At 37.6% G+C, this 18300-nt stretch overlaps 1 protein-coding gene across 6 annotated transcripts in view; it reads right to left on the bottom strand.

The window, feature by feature from the left end:
* MAEA (macrophage erythroblast attacher) overlaps positions 1 to 18300 on the bottom strand; it is a 50371-nt gene that overhangs the window by 4987 nt on the left and 27084 nt on the right. For 5 of the 6 annotated variants that reach the window (XM_017820746.1, XM_017820747.1, XM_017820743.1 and 2 more), the window contains 4 exons: positions 10002 to 10124; positions 9037 to 9150; positions 6950 to 7026; positions 674 to 782 (listed from right to left, as the gene is read on the bottom strand). In XM_017820746.1, coding sequence (XP_017676235.1) covers positions 674 to 782; positions 6950 to 7026; positions 9037 to 9150; positions 10002 to 10124 — 423 coding nt within the window. The remainder of the gene's footprint in view (positions 1 to 673; positions 783 to 6949; positions 7027 to 9036; positions 9151 to 10001; positions 10125 to 18300) is intronic. The other variant, XM_017820744.1, reaches the window with a different exon arrangement.

Here is an 18300-nt window from a genome sequence, read left to right as displayed (position 1 = left end):
TCAACTCTTCTCTACCTTCTGCCTCCAGAGCCAAGTTAACAAGAAGCTAATTAGCAGATGACCACAGAACTCAGTCTGTAGAAACAGTATCTACTTATGAATTTTGCTTGATTCAAATTTAGATGCAGCTATTATCACTAATATCTGCATTAATTTGCATAATCCAAATAAATGAACATTTATTTTAAGGATCAAAAATAGTGCTTTCAGATCACTGAAATCACCTTTTCTTTCTTCGGCCCAACCACCGCAACAACAGTGATGTGAGAAGTAGAATTAAGAATTGCTGCCGGTGTATTAAGGCCACAGTCTCATATATTGAGCAAAACTGTCTCCTTTTTAAGGTTGTTCTTCCCCATCTTCTGTATCTTGCTGTTTATTTATATACTGTGCTTCCAGCCCCACAGATCTTTAGTGCTGGGTTTGTGGTAAGCCCAGCTCAGTGTGAATCTGTGTTACTATTAAAATTCAACTGCAACAACACATCCCAACTGGGTTAATGTACAGGCAAGGACTGGCTATTGAAATGGAGAACGATTACAAAGGTGGATTTTAGAAAGTAAAATTAGAACAACATTTATCTTATTATCAATGCATTTTCCTGTAACCAAAAAAACCTGCAACATCTGTTTTATTAGTCTGTTGTACCTCTGCATTTCAAGCAGGACATTACCTTATAGGGCGAGATGTGAGTGTCTGAAGGAAAGGCCAACATTCCCATCACTTGTCGAACCTCATCCAGCTGACTTCCCTCAGCCTGACTGAAATGCTTTCTTGCATGTCTGAAATACAGAATTGATACTTCATTAGACAGCCTTGTTTCCAAACCAAGTAAGTTTACATAATTATGTAAGATTTCGGAGAAAAGCCTCTAGATTGTGGTCGCAACATATGAGCTCCAAAAGGTGATGGATGCATTTAAAGGGCTTGAAAAAAACACATCCTGCAAATGGCAATGCAAGTATGACTTGAAGAATTAGCATTTTTAGACTGTAATTTCTTAGAAACCAGAATTTCTTACAGTAGCATGAAGTCTTACCTCAGCTACAACTAGAACAACTGATCCATGATTATTAGAAGAAATGCCTCTTGTCATGCAGGCTCAGTGTACCACTCAGTGTATTCTTTGCCATACACTCACAACTGAGATAAATGCAATCTGAAAACCAGCTATCCCAGAACCATTACACATCAAGAGTGTTCAAAATCTGCCTTGTTTATAAGTGACATTTAGGAGGATGCTTACTTTTGAATAAATGATTTTTTTTTTGAGGGGGGGGCATAGGGTAGGAGGCAATATCACTTTCTGTGCAGACTACAAGAAATTGTAGAACAGTGTAATAGAAAACACCTTGTTAAGAGCAAATTTTTTTTTTTGCCAAGGTAATAAAAAAATAAGTAGAACTTTAATACAAGATTTTGTACTTTAACACATACTGATTTTAAGAGATAAACACAAAGTTGAAAACTTGGATATTTTAAAGAAGTGACAATTACCATAAACATATTTAAATAAAAATTACAAACTTTAATATTTTTCAGGAAATAGTAAGAAACCACAAAATTATTACCAGATTATAAGGATATTCAACTACTTTAAAACCCTGTATGAAAGTCTCCCCTATCTAGTCTACCCAAGATCATTAATTCTCAAGTTGGAGTGTAAGTGAGCAGGAAAACCCTCCAGCTTTTAAACTGGATGGTTAGTTCAGCATTTCTGCTAGAAGCTCCTGTTTTCAGTGGTGAACAGATGTAGCACAGGAGACTGGGTATGGCATCAGCATCATATTGAATTTCTGGCATTGCATAAGTGTAGGAAAGTTTTCCCTATGCTGTGTGTTCTGCACAGTTTGTATTACGGGGAAGATACCAAGTCATCTCTCAAGTGCTCTGCTAAGTGTTCGCTCATTTTTAACTTTCAAAGAATCTTGTCAAATTCTATTTAAAGTCACAAATTTCTTTTAGGAATAGACAGTATTTTCAAATTGGCCATTTCATGGCTTGAATTAAGATAAAGTAGGTCCATTTTATTTCTTTTCAATTCTGAATTCCACTGACTACTTCATTGAGGTCATCAATACCATGAGAACAGTCTCTTTAGCAGTGTTTCAGTACTCCCACTTCCTCTCCCACCCAAACCAGGAAGCAATGGAAGTTATGTAGGACAGACTGTTTCCACCCAACTTCCTATTTTGGGTGAGTAATTCAGGAATGTAAATATTGTTCCCCAGGTGATGACTTATGAGAGCAGAAGTACAAAACCCATGGCCTGAGAGAAGAGACTCAGCAGCCTGGACACATTGGAAGAAAGGTAAAATAATGGTGCAGAGCTGCAGATGAAAGCAAGAGCTGTTTACAACACAGATTAGGCAAAGCAAAAAATTCAGACCTACCAGTTAAGCTAAATTACTGTGTGTGGCATGCATGAGAGAGAAGAGGGGGGAAAAAATCCTCTTAAAGAGCCAATCCCTGCCAGGCCATGACAGTTTACTTTCACAGGCAGCAGGTGAACATGTTTGTAGGAAGACACTGAGCTGTGACAGGCAAACTCTGGCCACACTCTCTGTGTGTCTTCAAGAGGAGCCAGAATTAACAGGTTTGTGTGTGTACAATACACAATCACTGTACATTTGTTTGCCGTTCAAATTGGAAGCGTTCAGCGATCTAGAACTTCCATCACTTGCAAATACTGAACACACTGGGATGTGGTGGCCATTTTGGGTTTAGCTAGAATGAATTAGGTTTTCTGAAGTGACCTTCTGTTAGTCTTCATCTCCTGACTTTCCCTTCCTCCCGTGTTCTTTAAAAAAAAACCCAGGAAGTTTTCCCACAAGGCCTGCACGCTAATGGCTGAACTCCATCCGCTGGGAGCCAACACAGAGAAAATAAAATGAGGCAAGATATCCTTTAAAGGAGAAGCAAGTTCATTAATTCATAGCATTCAAGTCTTTTTTACACTGGGAAGCAAGAAACAGTACTTTGAGTTACTTGTGAATGCACAACATTTAAATAGCACCTTATTTGTCCTCATGCCATTATTCACTCCTTCCCTTGTCATTCAGCTATTCCCATCTCTGTGCAAGTTTCTTTATGCTCTTGGAGGTGTATGTGAACCTTACAATTCTTCTTTGCAATGTTTTTATCACAATTAGCACCCACTAGTCAGTATAGTTAGGGCAGGGGGCTACGTTTTCCTGAAAATTATTTTTTTAAACCCTGACAGCAGACCATCACTGAAGCCACTACCTAAATTCTTGTGATGGACCAAAGTAATAGGCAGAAAATTTTGTTTTTCGAATCCCAGAACAATTCTGTAAACTGTGGGGACAAAGTCCATTTTCTGTCCCTTCAGCCCACACAGGTTCAGCTGACATATTGTACTTGGCAAATATTTACTAAGACTTGAAGACTTGCAGTTCACTAAGGGTACATTAAATTGTTACAAAAGGATACACATATGCAATGTACAGCTTATATATCTACATATGCCTGAATATAAAAATGAACATACTTATGGGGCAGCAGCAATAACCAACACCAACATATGGTGTTATCAAGAAAGGACCTGTTCTTTCTTCTCAGTTTTTTGACCAATGCCTGAATGCCTTTATCTCAGACCCTTATGACCATTAGTGAAATATATACTCAAAGTACTCAAAAGTTTTATTATTACTTTCATATGCCTGTTCAACCCCACCCCACCATAAAAATAAAGGAACAAACTGTGTTCACTCATCCTTGTGGGAGAGAAGTTGACTGAAGTGATAGACTGTAGCTACTTTCTTTTCAGCTATTCTTATTTACTCCTTTTATCCTCAATATTCCCAGAACAAGAAGTGCACACAGTGTTTTGTTAAGCATTCAGCTAAGAACTTTGTGTATCTCTGGCATCCCATAAGAGCAAAGTAGCAGAATGCTGTCAGATTTCCCAGAATGAATTTAGTGAGAGCTCCAAAAGTGTGAAATTGGTGTCATCAGTCATTCATTGTTACTGTAATAGGTACGAGCTTCACAAAAAAAACCAAAAACAACCCTGAAGAGACTGTGGGAGTTAAAGGCTAATGATAGTCAAGGAACTTTGTGGTGTACTTAAGCTTAAGAGATTTACTCTTTCTATTCAAGAAAGTTTTTGTGCATTCTTGAAACTTGCACTTTCAAGGCTACTCTGATAAGGTACCCTTATCAGAGGAAGGTCTATTTGTACTCATATTCTAAAAAGCTACACAAATTCAAGCACTTATTAAATAAGATGCATAATTTTAAAGTTCACATCAATTTTAACCTAAAAGCAATGTGCCACTTTAGAGGTTCTCAGCAGGCAGCAAGCAAAGCTTTCAAACTTATTTAAACACCAGCTGCGTTTCAACAAAATGTCAGTTCCCCAAGTTCCACTCATACAGGAAACTCCTTGGTAAACAGCCTCTTTCTTCGCTTTCTAATGGATGCCTGACCTATTTATTGCACCATGGACACAATACTGAAAGAATCCTGCTGCAGGCACTTAACAGAAGCAAGCTAATAAAAGCACAAGTTGCAAGGGTTTGCTAACAGCAACGAGATTTGTGCTGCACCTTCCCCAAATGTATTCCCTTATTCATTACTTATTTACTTTGAAACAAGGTAGAATGCAATGGTAAAACCTTACATTTTTTAGCCACATTATTGAAGGAAAGCATTGAGATGCTTAATTCTGAATGTATAAAATTATCTAAACTCATTCTGTTGAAAAGGAGTGAATTAAGATATAGAAAGAGCAGCTCCTTTTCATTTTACAATTGGTTATGAAATCAAAGCAGCATTGCCACGACTGGCAAGTTGTAACTGCTGAGTATAAAAGGCATGTCAATCTGGAATTTCAGCAGGTATATGGATACACATTCACCCCTAACAATGGGTCAATAATGGATGCCTGTTTGCCATATGAACAGGAGCTCTAAGTTTTAAACCTCAGAGGCTATGGCAGTACAAGCTATTCCACACCAAGTGTGTCGTGTCCTCTTGAGGGCTGATGACTTTCAGATTTTACGAGTTCTGATGTGGAAAAGGGATCAGAGGGAAACAAATATCCAGTAACAATAAAATACAGAATGACCTTATCTGCTTTATCCCAGTTCTCAGCCTATTTCCTTCTTTCAGCTCTGTACCTGCCCCCTGGTTTCCAAGCTACATAAGGAAGCTGTAGCTCAAAGAAAATAGTTTTTAGAGCATGGACTACTCTTTGTTAAGATGCATGACTGCACATTTGGCAAAGAAACAAACTTAGAGAATAAAGCTAAAGGCACAGTATTCATTTGGTATAATGAGCACCAGGGGCTTCAGAAGACAGATAATGTAGTTGAGTCTCTTTCATCCTTTTCATAAGTACCTGACAATTCCTCAGGACGTAAGAATTCTATCAAAGGGTAAGCACACATATCTAAATGCTAGCATGCAGGGTTTGTTTATTTTGTCTTTAATTATTAACATTAAAATTAGCTGGAGTTTATCAGATTGCACATTTGCATTGGCTGGGACCAAAGCAATGACAATTTAGGTGTAAGGAGGGCAAAGTAGGAATGATGAGTTAGCTCAAAGCAAGGAATACATTTTAATGGAATTAGAAATAAAACTTGAAAAGAACCCTAAAACTTTGCCCTGCAGGAGAGTTTCTGCATCTCAGACTCAGGAATATACTAGAATGCTTTCAGTCTGTGCATATGTTATGATACTTTGTTTTCTGTAACTCTGTGCTCCTCTGACCAAAAAGCAGCTTTGCCACAAATACAAGCTTCCTGCTGGTTCCAATTTCTGGAGTACCTGGCATGGGTTAAAAGGCAGCAAGACATAACTTTCTTCACATAAAACTTGTCAGAAGAGTGTTATCATCGGAATGCATCAGCAAAGCTTCAAGGCAGGCCATAAACTTGTCATCATTCCTTAGGTTTAAATATTCTTACAAAACAGAACCTGCTGTGAGTTCTCTCCCCCTTGTCCATGTGTAAGCTCCAGTAGCTCTGCTACCGGCGCTGTACTTTGTGGTGCTGGCAAGATCACTGCTTATTGAATTATCAACACATTCCATTGTCCCAGTATCAAAATTCCACTTATTTCAGCAGAACTGGCTTCCACTGTTACCCTGGAACGTTATTCCAACACCTTAAGTCAGGACCACTAACTCAGAGGCATAAATTGCTTCACGTGCTGGTGTCATAAAAACTGTTGTGGTTGAAGTCAGGCAGTGCTGAGGTCTGACTCCAGTTCTGTTACTGATTCACACCACATTGAGCAACGTTACTTTCTCACTGTAGTCCCACTGAACTGGTTCAGAAGAGGTGAAAATAAATATTGAGTTGGTTTCTTCATTTGGGGCCAGAGGGAGGGCGTGGGGAAAACCCAGCACAGCTCATCGTTCACCCGTGACAATACAGAACTATAAATTGGGCATCAATACAAAGGGTGAACCTGGCCCACAGCACAACTTGCAGAACGAAAAGTTTAATGAAGATAGAAGAGAATGCAGACCAAATTGAAATGTTAAAGCTTTTGATGGAGGTTCATTAACCTTTTAGTTTTTTTTGTGAACAAAACTGCAATGAATTCCCATGAGAAGCTAGATGTACCTCTTAAAAATTAGTTAAGGGTAAATATATACATTACACTGCATGCCACCAGAAAATCCATTTGCTTTTTAAAACAGATTAATTTTCTAAACTTGATTTTGAAGAATAAGATGCACAGTTCCAGTGACAACATTAACTCTTTAAAAAGGCGTATCTGTGGAATGACATTTTGCCTTTAAAAAAAAATAAATTCAATCCCAGTTTAAATCTGAAGACTGATGTCAATACCAGAAAGATCCTTCACAGGCTTTACAGGGCTGCTGGGTGTTGCAACAGTAGTCACATGTTTCTAATGAAGCATAATACCATCTTGTTAAGAAAATTGTTTGGAAAACATCCTAATTTCATACCTCACAGCATCCAGTCTCTTGTTCTGTCGAATGAGTTCAATGAACTCCTGAATCCTTAGGCTGAACTCCAGACAGCTCTGAGATTAAAGACAAGACAGGGTCTTAGATGGTGCCAAAGTTGCACCACATGGTATGTTAAGTACTACATGTGCACAACAAAAAAGAAAGTGTTAATAACATGCAACCTTGTTTGCTTGCTTTTAGGCATTCATGCAAAAAAGTTGAAATGCTGACTCTACAGAGAAGACCAGCACAGAATTCCCTGAAAGCAAACAAAATCCTCCTCCTCTTGTATCCTTTAAAACTTTGGCTTTTAGCAGGAATGAACTTTTTCCTAGTGACTGAAAGCATCGTTACCTGAGACGCAGGTGAGAGTAACAGGGTGGTTTCTTTGTACTTCATTACAATTTAAAGTAGTAGAATCAACAGTAGTTTGGGGCTTTGTGATAATTTAGGCAGGAGAGGTCTCCCAGAAGACTTCAAGGAAGAAACAAGTCTCTGAACGCTTTTGAAAGACGCCAATATTAACAAAAACCAGCACAGAGTTTAAGTTGCTGCAATGCCCTCCCTTCCCTCCCTTTCTTCTAAAGCTTCTATCCCACTCTTCTTGTCAAACATCTAAAAGCCATGCTGGAAACAAGTCTCAAACAAGAAAACCAAGTGGCATTTACCTGTTTTTGGAAAAAGGTAAAATATGAAGCCTAATGAAGTTGACAGTGTCCCTTTAAATCAAATTCCATCACCAGTTCACAAAATCTATAAAAAAAACTTTGAATATGTGGAATTAAAAAGAAAAAGTTTCTCCCCTCCAAAAAAACAAGTCACTATGCTTCTTTATAGGGACACAGTCAACTGTTTTATCACCTTAAGAAAACAATGAAAACCTGAAGTCCTCTGAATCCTGTAAAGAACTCTATTCCCTGAGTTACCCTGCTCCATTTGTCAAATGCTTTTTCTTCCCCCATGCTTCTAATGAATAGTTGCCTTTTGTTTATTGTCCATCAGCACAGTAATATCAAAACTCCTCAGTGACTTCAGCAGGAATTTGAGCAACTCCAAATTTCTATCAGTTAGCTCCTGGGATGACTAATGCACACATTGCAACAATTGCTTATTTAAGATTTAAAATGTAAGCCATTTGAATGCAAAAATGCTGCATTCTGTCATATGTTAAAATTTACCTGTTTAACGGTCAGAAAACAAATTATTTTCAAACTATGCATTTTTCTGTACTCAAGCCCAGATTCAGCAGAAAATAAAAAATTCTTCTGGACTTTGAGAATTTTCAAAAGGACTATTTTAAAATACCTTGTTTATCCAATTCTACACAAACCGCTCATTTAGAATTTTACCTAAGTTTGCTTCTACTAAAATACTGATCAAGCTTTTTAACTGTTAATGACACTCCATCCCAGGGCTTCCTGTTTTGTTAAAACATTTCAACAGCAAAACCCAGGTGCCAAACAAATGAATTTTCAAGGAAGGGGCAAGCCAGTGGCCGGATGGGTTCTGCAGACAAGTGTAACTAGAAGAGAGTCCTAGACAATCAGATGATGCAAATTCCAACTTTTTACACCTTCAAACAATCGCACAGCAGCTCTTCAGAAGACTTCAGATGGCTCACATCTGTAAAGATTACACGACTGCTCTCCCAGGCCACCAAGCAGTTTAAATTTTAGATAAGGATTGCTTCAAGGTAGTGGCTGGGATTTTTAGAACACTAACATTGATGAGTAGCTAAGCAACTAGAAGCAGAAGAAATGTTTATTTGTGTTTCAAAAAGAAGCATAGTGATTTCTCTCTTCCAAATCTGCCTCACAGCCTTAGTTTTGGTTTTTGTTTGATTAAAAAAGGAAAAAAAAAAAAGGAAAAAGAAGAAACAGCGTAGGGCTTGCAGAAATAGATTTTGTTGTAGTTATTTTTCAAAAAAGGGGATGGGGAAGATTTTTCCTCATTAATTGTTTATTGCAGATTGGTGATGAAAAAGGAGGACTTTCAGATTATATTCCTTACACCACTTAACATTTTAAGATTACACAAGGGGGGGATTTTTTTAGCAGTATAATTATGCAGTATTGTTTACATACCAATTCTGGTTTTCCTTTAATGGTTTCCATAACAAGATCATCATTTTCTTTAGAGTAATCACTGGTTGATTTACTTTTGCGTCCCATCTTCGGCTCGTTCTCATTTTGGCGCCCCTGAGTGACAGAGAACGTCACTCTTTGCTCATTGTCAAGTGCACTCAAACATTTTTGGTTAAAGAAAGCGCTTAGTTTAACAAAATAAGCCACAAACATCTTTGAGGGAGGCAGGGATTTTGGTTAATATCAGTTAAAAACAGATTTCTGCAAGCCCTATAAAAGGTTACAGCATGTTTTGAAGTGCATAATTTAAGAGACGAGGAAATTTAAACCAACTGCATAGCAAACAAGTACACAGCATGTGCAGCTCATGGGACTCAATGGCTTGAGGAAGGCTTACTATGTTTACTACTTGATTAGATTTCAGCTTTTTTTTTTTTTAAAAAAAACATATTTCACTAGTACCTTCTCCCAGTGAGTTAGTTCTTAACTTTTGTTTTCTTATATACAACACTTAAAAAATACTAAGACAAAAATGTGTATGAAATTTCTCCTTTTAATATCATTCTTAAGATACCTTCACGTATAAACTGAGTTATAGTCTCAGCAGGATGCAAAGAGTTGTAAATTAAGTTTACACACATCAAGACACTTTATACCTCAGCATTTAGATCGTTTGTAAATGATACTAAAACCAACTGAGTACTATTATTTTATTTGAGCATAATTTGTTGAGACAACACTTGTACCTGTAAGATAACCTATCACTCAGTTCCAGGTTTGACACTTGTGTGAACTGGTTTAGCTCCAGCTACCCACACCTTTTAAGAAGATTTTTATACTTACTGTCCTTATTTGTATACAAGACCTCATTCAAGACCTGTAATTTAAAACATACTGACCACATTCAACATCTAAGTAGTTCAGAAAACAGTTTAGCAAAATGTGAACATGTTACATTTTCATACCTTCATTTTTCTGAGTCTGGATTTGTTGTCATGACACCAAGCCAAGCAAGTCATAGTCTCTTGTCTTTCCAAGGACTCCTCCACTTCTTTAGCAGTCAAAAACATCTCAATATTTACCAAGTCCTTGGAAAAAAAAACAGAGGAAAGGAGGTCTTGTTAAATTGTACTCATACTTTATACAGCAATTCTTCAACTGAGCTGGAATACAGAGATACAAAAGACTCTGTTCTTCAGACTTCTGGTTTTTAGAACAGTACTTCACAAAAAGACATCACAGGATATTTTCAAGACTGTTTCCACACATTGAGATATTCTGACAGTGACAACAGTTCTCTGAGCCCAGTTATACAACAGAACTTAAAAAAAAAAAAAATAAAGAAAAATATTAAAGATTACACCCAGAGTTTTAGCACATAAAGCAACCAGAACCCACAATCACTGCAGTGCAGTGCAGTTACAGGAGCACTTGGTTTCCTCAAACCTTGTCCTACTACATCAACTGGACCATGACAACATTATAACATTTGCTGAAGTGAGCAAGAACTGCATAAAAGAGGAGAATCTAAATTTTACCTGGCCATCTGTAACTACTGAGTTTTAAGCAAAGTACTACCATGGTCTGAGGTCTCCAACAAACTTTCTCTCACTTGCTTAATACTGTAAGCTCCAGACCTTTAATTGCTTACAGCAGCTTTGTCTACAACACCAGGACACTGAGGTGATAAAACAAAGTCACTATATGAAAAAAACAGGTAACAGGTGGGCCACAAGATTCCTTAAGTGCTTATCCCAAGCAGATGTTTTTGAGAAAAAACAGCAATCCAGGATCAAACCTGCCCAGAGCAGACCTTCAATCTGCCTAAGCTACTTTGTAATTGCCAGCAGCTCTACACTTTCACACCAATCAAGGCAAACTATACAGTTTAAGATCTAGCAGGGTATACCAAAGATATTTTTTTTCTNAGCTACTTTGTAATTGCCAGCAGCTCTACACTTTCACACCAATCAAGGCAAACTATACAGTTTAAGATCTAGCAGGGTATACCAAAGATATTTTTTTTCTCATACACTTCTGCTGAAAAAAATACTTAGGTAGGTGTTCCCAAAAGATACAGAGTGGATCCATTCTGAATTGGCACTACCAGAAGTGCATAAACATGTCATGCTGTGACAGTTCATTCTTTGCTGAAGAAAATACACTGTGGGAAACCATAATTCAACACAAACAGACATCTACCACAAAGTATTTGATTAATATGCTCTCTAATTTTGAGCAATTTTTTTTAATGTAGACTTCACAGCAAAATGCTGAAGATTATACAACCGAAATGCTGAATATCACAAACATTGCAGTAGCCCTGGTGAACAAAACCACTCTCAGAAATACGTGGCATTTTCAGCTGTCAGAAAAGCTGAATATTCTCAGTCTTACAAGTTCTACTTTCCATGAGACAAAACTGAAAACAAGAAGTAGCATCAGCCATATCACATTCAAATCTTGCATTTCATTAGCCAGTTTTTCCTTATAAATACAGGAAGTCTAATATTATTGGAAGAGTGGACCAGGTCCAGTTAGGGTTATCAGAAAGGTTATTTACAGAAACACAAACAAACCACATGGTTTTCTAAAGTGCAGCACAAGTTGAGCTTTTAGTAAGTCTCTCATGACTTGAATTTTAAAACCAAAATATTAACATGCAACTATATTTTATAGATTGTATGACCATAGCAACAAAACCATTTACCACTGAAAGAATAAAGGGCCTCATGCAGCTCTAGTGGTACCAAATCCAGGTAAGTCAGACTGAGGCCAGAGCTCAGGTAGTTAAAAGTTTACAGAACAAAATTAAGACTGGAGTTTCACTGACTCCTCCCATCCCTTTAGGGATAAAAAAAATTAATCTATTTTATCCACGTGTTGGCAAATGGACTGAAAGAATGGCAACCTATTCCATAAAAGTTTCTTCTTTAAGTTTTCCTACAAGACCATGAGAGTAAACTTTTTGGTAGTCTTAAGTTTTTCTGAGGATATGCTCAAGTGGAAAAAAGAAGTGCATTATTCCCCTGTGTGTGGTAAGGTGGCCACATCAAAATCTCTTGCCCATTAACTCATCTGTGTGACATATAAATGCAACCATATTCATTATCTTGCTTGCATATTTTTCCATACAGCTGCTGCATGGAAAGAGAATCCAATTTAAGTTAAAAACAATAAGATAACCATATATCTCCTCAAGCTTATTTGAGCCATGTGTCCTCTTAACGAATAGCATTTGCTTTTACACCAAATTAAAACAAAAGCATTTAATTCTACATTAAAAGAAAGACTGGATCTGCTAAGCAGAAACAAATCACTGGTTTAATCTCATTTGCTAGCTTTTTATAGTTTAAGCTTCACTACAAAAAAAGGTAATATTTCCTTAAAGAAGCATAAGGCAGCATTTTTTTAAAGACCACGAGCTGGTAAGAGAATCCCAGCTATCTGCATTTATCAATCAGGTGTTAGCATAGCAGCCCTCAACTACGAGCAAAAAGATTGCAGTTGCTGCTGAGGCAGACAAAACTCTTAGATAAAAAGAGAATTCCTACATTCCTTTTGAAAATTTAAGATGAAAAAAGGTTCTATTTAACAGAAATGCTAATTAGATTCGCGGTTGCCAAAAGAAGTCAGAGTTTGGCAGTCATCTCTGTTAAATAGACAGTATGTATCCAGAAAACGGAGGAGAACATTTTTAATTAAAAGAGTTTCTTTCAGAACTAACAATTACATTTGAATTGCACCAATAAAGAGCATTTTCTTCTCTGTTGACTGGATAGAAAGTTAAGGAACAATATAAAAAAAGGCACTAAGAAATCCTTTTGCAGAGACAGAAATAGCTTTTGCATTCGATTAGAAGTAGTTAGACTGATAGAACAAAAATATTAAGACACAGTTAGGCAATAAACCTTCAAAAAACCCACCTGTGCTCATGTCACACAAGTTGTTTTTAAATCTAACCATATTTTCCTATCTTTTTTTGGTGGTGCCTACTCTTAGTGCTTCTTCCTTAGTAGGACTAAGGAAACAGAAGAAAGGAGTATCAGAGGATTAATCAAAATCAGTCCAGCTCTTCTACACAGGCCAGTCTGGAGTACTTGTTGTGTACCACATCTTGGAAGGATGGGAACCAGGTAACAGCATTAGCAGCTGTAACAGCCATCTCATGTTCCAGTCAGAAAAATCCCCATTAGCCTCAATCCTGAATAGTTTTCTGAAAGTATTCTGCAATTCAGAGTTGTACAGGCTGCAGACCATACAGAAACATTGTCCTTCCCAGCTCCCAAAACATGATTAAGATTTATTATGCTGCTACAAAAAGCCTCTCTTATATAATTAATTTACATATAAAATTGAGTGAATGTAAATACACAATTTTAGAGAAATGTTGCCACTGATTTTGCAGGTGCAGAAAAAGCTGAAGCAAGAAATCTGTTGCCACACACTCCCCCTCCAAATGACACAGCATTCAGCACCATGGCAAACGTTTTCTGACTCGTACATAAACTAAAAAGCAATTCTAAACTCTTTAATTACCCTCCTTAACAGCACTAGCCTTCATTTCACACTTTCAGCTTTCATGCTGTAACTGTGGTTGCAAAGCTTTACTGCCAGTACTGCAGGAGAACCCTGCCCTGCACAGATATTATTTCAGTGCTGTTATCAAACCATAACTTTTAGCACAGAGACTATCCAGCCTCCTCTGCATTGCCATAACTTTGCCTAAATCACCTTGCCTTAACTTGCTTACAAATACACAATATCTGATGTTGGGCAGGAAGATCAATATGAAACTTTCATTCAGTTAAGCTTCTACAGTTGTACTGAGGAGGAGAACTCTCTCCATTGAGTATTACTGACAATTACCCAAACACTCAAGAGGGGGAAACACTCTACAAGCCAGGAAGTATCACCTGGATTTTATAATTTCTGCCTAAAAAACTGGACTAAACTGAACTAACATTACCTTCTATACAACAGTCACTAACCAGGTACCAAGAAGGGTAACCATTTCAACACTGGATGAACTTGATCATAAAAAAACTATTTAATTTCATTGCAATGGTGAAAACTTCAGAGAAAGACATTTATTATTAGAGAAAACTGCACATGAAGGCTGAAGACACTTTAGTGAAAACAGAGACAGTTATTTAAACAAGAATACAGCTATGCATCACCCTGTGCTCTGCCTGATTTACATATATATAGCTTTTAAAATATCACCACTTCTTTTTAAGCTGCAAGTGCCTCCAGGGAGGGAGGTTACCAACCCTATGATTCCGCACAGAACTCCAATTATTTAGGTATAAAACACTACGAAGAATGAGGATTCCTCTATGAGGATGATTACTAGATATATACTCCAGGCCAACACACAAACTAGCCCTGTATGGCATCTCCATTTTCTCAGCTGGGTTGTCAGTAAGAACATCCCCAGCACGTTTATGCACGTCCCCTCCCCTGAACAGCTTTAGGACTCTCTGGTCAGTGTGAGCAGGAGTTGACAGGGGCAGAATTCCCAGGGGATCTCGCTCCAGGTTGCCAGGTTGCTCTCCTTAGCAGCATCTTGTTTTCAGGAGGCTCCAATGCCTGCTCCCACTGGAGGGAAAGGCTGCAGTAGACATGAACATTGGTTTCAAACACCAAAACTAAGAGTACAATGAAAATGGACCCAGAACTTCATGAATTCACATAGTTGTGCTACAGAAAAGAAGAAAAAGTGATTCACCAAAATACAGTGAAGGTTATGAAGAATAATAGCTGCAAAATAATGAGAAGGTACATGTAAAGGCAGCAGGGTAATTTGGTTTAACTGGCTTCAAATGAATTTAAAATTACACAGCTATGTCTGTTACAAAGTTGTGAAACAAATGAGAACTGGCAACCATGTATCAAAATGGGGATTTAAACTGAATTTAAAGCCAAAGGTTGTAACTTTAAGGCTGTGCACAATTCAGACAGTTCAGTAGAGAATTGGAGAAAACCAGATCTAGATGAGGGGCTCTAAATTCACCAAGAAAACTGCTCAGAGTTTTCAGCACCAGATACAACAAAAATAGCAACATTAGATCATATGTCAAAAATTGCTTGAAATTTATGTAGTGTTCATGTGAGGGTTTTAATTTATGTAACATTTTAAAATTTGTAGTCAGGTCAAGTCATTCCTCTCCATCAGTCTCCACTCTGCATATCAGCTGAAGTACTTTTAGTTTATGAGATCTCCAGCCACAAGACTGGAGAGCTGTCAGAAGCAATGTGTGATAAAATCCCTTATAATTCATATGAACATCTATGTATTAATATAAACCCCAGAATATTTCACATATGAAATGTGAATCGTCAGCAGGGCTCAAAACCAAACAGAAGTGAGTACTAAAACACACAATACTTGATATTTTCAAATCTACCACAAGCTATCCTCAAAACAAGATTAATTCACCAAAAAAGAAAAGTTAGGCTTAAATAAGATCGAATAAAAGATCTGATTCAGTGAGAAGAAGCAGCATTTTATAGAAAAGAAATTTTCCTAGGCGGAAAAAAACAAGTCATAAAATAGGCTATTTGTTGTATAAAATAAGCGATTGGTAATAGCATAAGATGCTGTTTATGTATTTTTTAGAAAACGCAAATTGTTTATTTTTAATTGCTTACTAACATCAATATGAAATTGAAAATAGGCCAGTATGCCCCCAGCTATCAGTGGCTCACTGCCAAGAGTGTGTACCAATGACAGTTTTAATAAGATTGACTATCTATCTATACACATTACACGCATAAGAGCACTACCCTCATAAAAAAGGCTTTGCTGATGCACTTCAGCATTCAGCAGCATGGTAAACTACTTGTATATGAAATACAATAAACACTTAGATCACTGAAATAACCTCAAAAAACCCCCAAACCTGTGTTAATCTTTCAATGATTACTCACATGCTCTCCACTTCCAACACTACCTTCAGTATAATTTAGTTCTGTAGAAGTGAAATAGAAATGCTATGTATAAACTGCATTGACATCGAAGGCAAACACAAATTATTAAGAAAATAATGGCATAGGTGGTGATAATACAGTAACACCACAATTACTGAAGACCAGCTGAAGTGGGGCACAAATTAACATTAAGAGACCTCCTTACTCTCTGCTCATAAAATAATGTTGTCTGAAGTTCATTAAGCTACTATTAACTGTTATAATGCTACACACATTAACAGGATTAGAGAGAAAATAAACAGAGTAATTGAGAGAATGTCCTACTCAAAGCCAGCTGCAGAGCTAGTTATTGGGAAAAAAGCAAAGACAGACAGCCAAACCACAGATTCATCAACAGAAGAGCCAGAAAAGTTTTTGTCTACAAAGTAAACACAGAACCCTACAGTGTACACAGCCAAGCTTTCACATGAGAGCATCTTCCATGACCTCAGTATAGCACAGACCTTTTAGTTCTACCTGCTTATTTTTGAAGGATCCCAGTAACTTACACTGACTGTTTGTCTGTCAGAAGAGCATTGTCTTTACACAACATTCGAGGATACTGGTACTTCTTTTGTTAACTAGTTCTAGTGACTAAATCATGTTCTAACCTCGTGCCCAACTTCAAACTTCAATTTTTCTGACTGCTGATTCTATGTAGTTTCTTCCCTAAATCTTTTTGCACTAGATTACAAAACCCCTTGCCAAAAGCCTTCTGCTCCCATACCTGTCAAAAGCACTCACCCCTTACGTTTTCTAGTCATCTTCTCCCTCCAGTTTTTCCAACAGCTTTCCAAAGGTGTGGTCACCAAAACTATGGGTATTCTGGTACTGACTACTCCAGAGCCAAATAAAAAGCAATGTTTCATCCTCCTCCTCTTGCTCATGCACATGAGCTGTTTGGTAGAGCCTGACAGTTGGAGCAAGCACTGAGGTGGGTTATTAGCAAGCTGTTTTCCCAGTGCATCCCCTGCTCCTGCCTCAGCAATTTCTGTAGCTCAGCAAATGGCTGCACCTTATCCAGCAGCACATTATACCCTGCTAAGTACAGTAATAAATGACTACGCTGGGATAGTGTGACAAAGCCTCTAGAGCTTAAGATGCATCACTGGGCAGAAAAAAAATGCCTCATTTTCTGTCACAGCCTCTTCTAGAACAGGAAAGGTGCCTAATCCTTTGCCAGAGGAGCACAAGCCCTGCAGCTTCAGGATCAGTCTGTCTCAGCAGCTACACACATTCTCTGACAAAACAGTAACCCCGCCATCATCTAGTGTAGTGGTAAGAGAAAGTGTTAAATGTGAAGTAACATTTACACTTTGAAGGCATGTCTGGCAGGAAGAACACACAGTAAGAAGAGGCATAACTGAAACCAAATCTCTTCTATACCTGGGCAATCTCCAGGTGATAACAGGATTCCTTGTTTAGATAAAATTTCAATTCAAGAATTTTCCTTGCATCGCCAGCCTTCCAGACTAAGTATTTTGTAATAAATTAGCTCAGTTATGATACACTACAGGTAACCCACTTTGCCTAAAAGGACTGAAAAAATATGATGTTCAACATCACAGCACACTTCATGTTGTCGGCTTTTGAAGTGTCAAATGATTTGTAACGAGAAAGTTTGTTATTCTGCTTCGATCTTGACTATTTCCCATTTACATAAATTCTAATTCCTCAAGATGCTTGAGACAAACTGCAGATGTAAGGCTGTGCAGGAATTACAGCACTTTGAAATTCAGATGAACACACCCAGACATTCATTATACCAATCTAGCCGGAGTTGCCATGCCTACGCTAGGAACAGCCAAAACACATCTAAAGGAGTTTCCCATTTCCTTTCTACAGCCTGGTACTGTAAGGTAGCTTCAAGCAGCACAAGTTAACATCCTGGCACCTTTATATCATTCACACCCATCCAGGAGTTCCTTCATATGTAGTTTTCCTCTAACATCTCTAATGTGGGAACAGCAAGTCACAGGAGAGAGACACAAACAGCTCCTGACAAAAGACACCTTTTGCCATTCAGCCTGCATTTGGAAAGTCACCCTGGCTTTGTTCTGCATGACAGTGGAGCAAAGAATATATTCAAGCATTATGCTGAATATATTTAAAATTGAATTGTTACGAATATAAACTTGTTTTGATGAATTACTTTAACACATATTTGTGTGTTTGCTACAAGCCACTCTTGGACTATGTGTCTTAACAAGGAAGATTTCTAAGGGTACACTGGTATGATTGTTAAGAGAAGTGTTTATTCAGCTTTTAACTTTTTGAGTTAAGATTTAATAC

This window comes from Lepidothrix coronata, unplaced genomic scaffold (genome assembly GCF_001604755.1).
Source record: "Lepidothrix coronata isolate B3197 unplaced genomic scaffold, Lepidothrix_coronata-1.0 Scaffold85, whole genome shotgun sequence".
Classification (NCBI taxonomy): Eukaryota; Metazoa; Chordata; class Aves; order Passeriformes; family Pipridae; genus Lepidothrix; species Lepidothrix coronata.
This window is presented reverse-complemented; position numbering and strand designations above follow the sequence as displayed.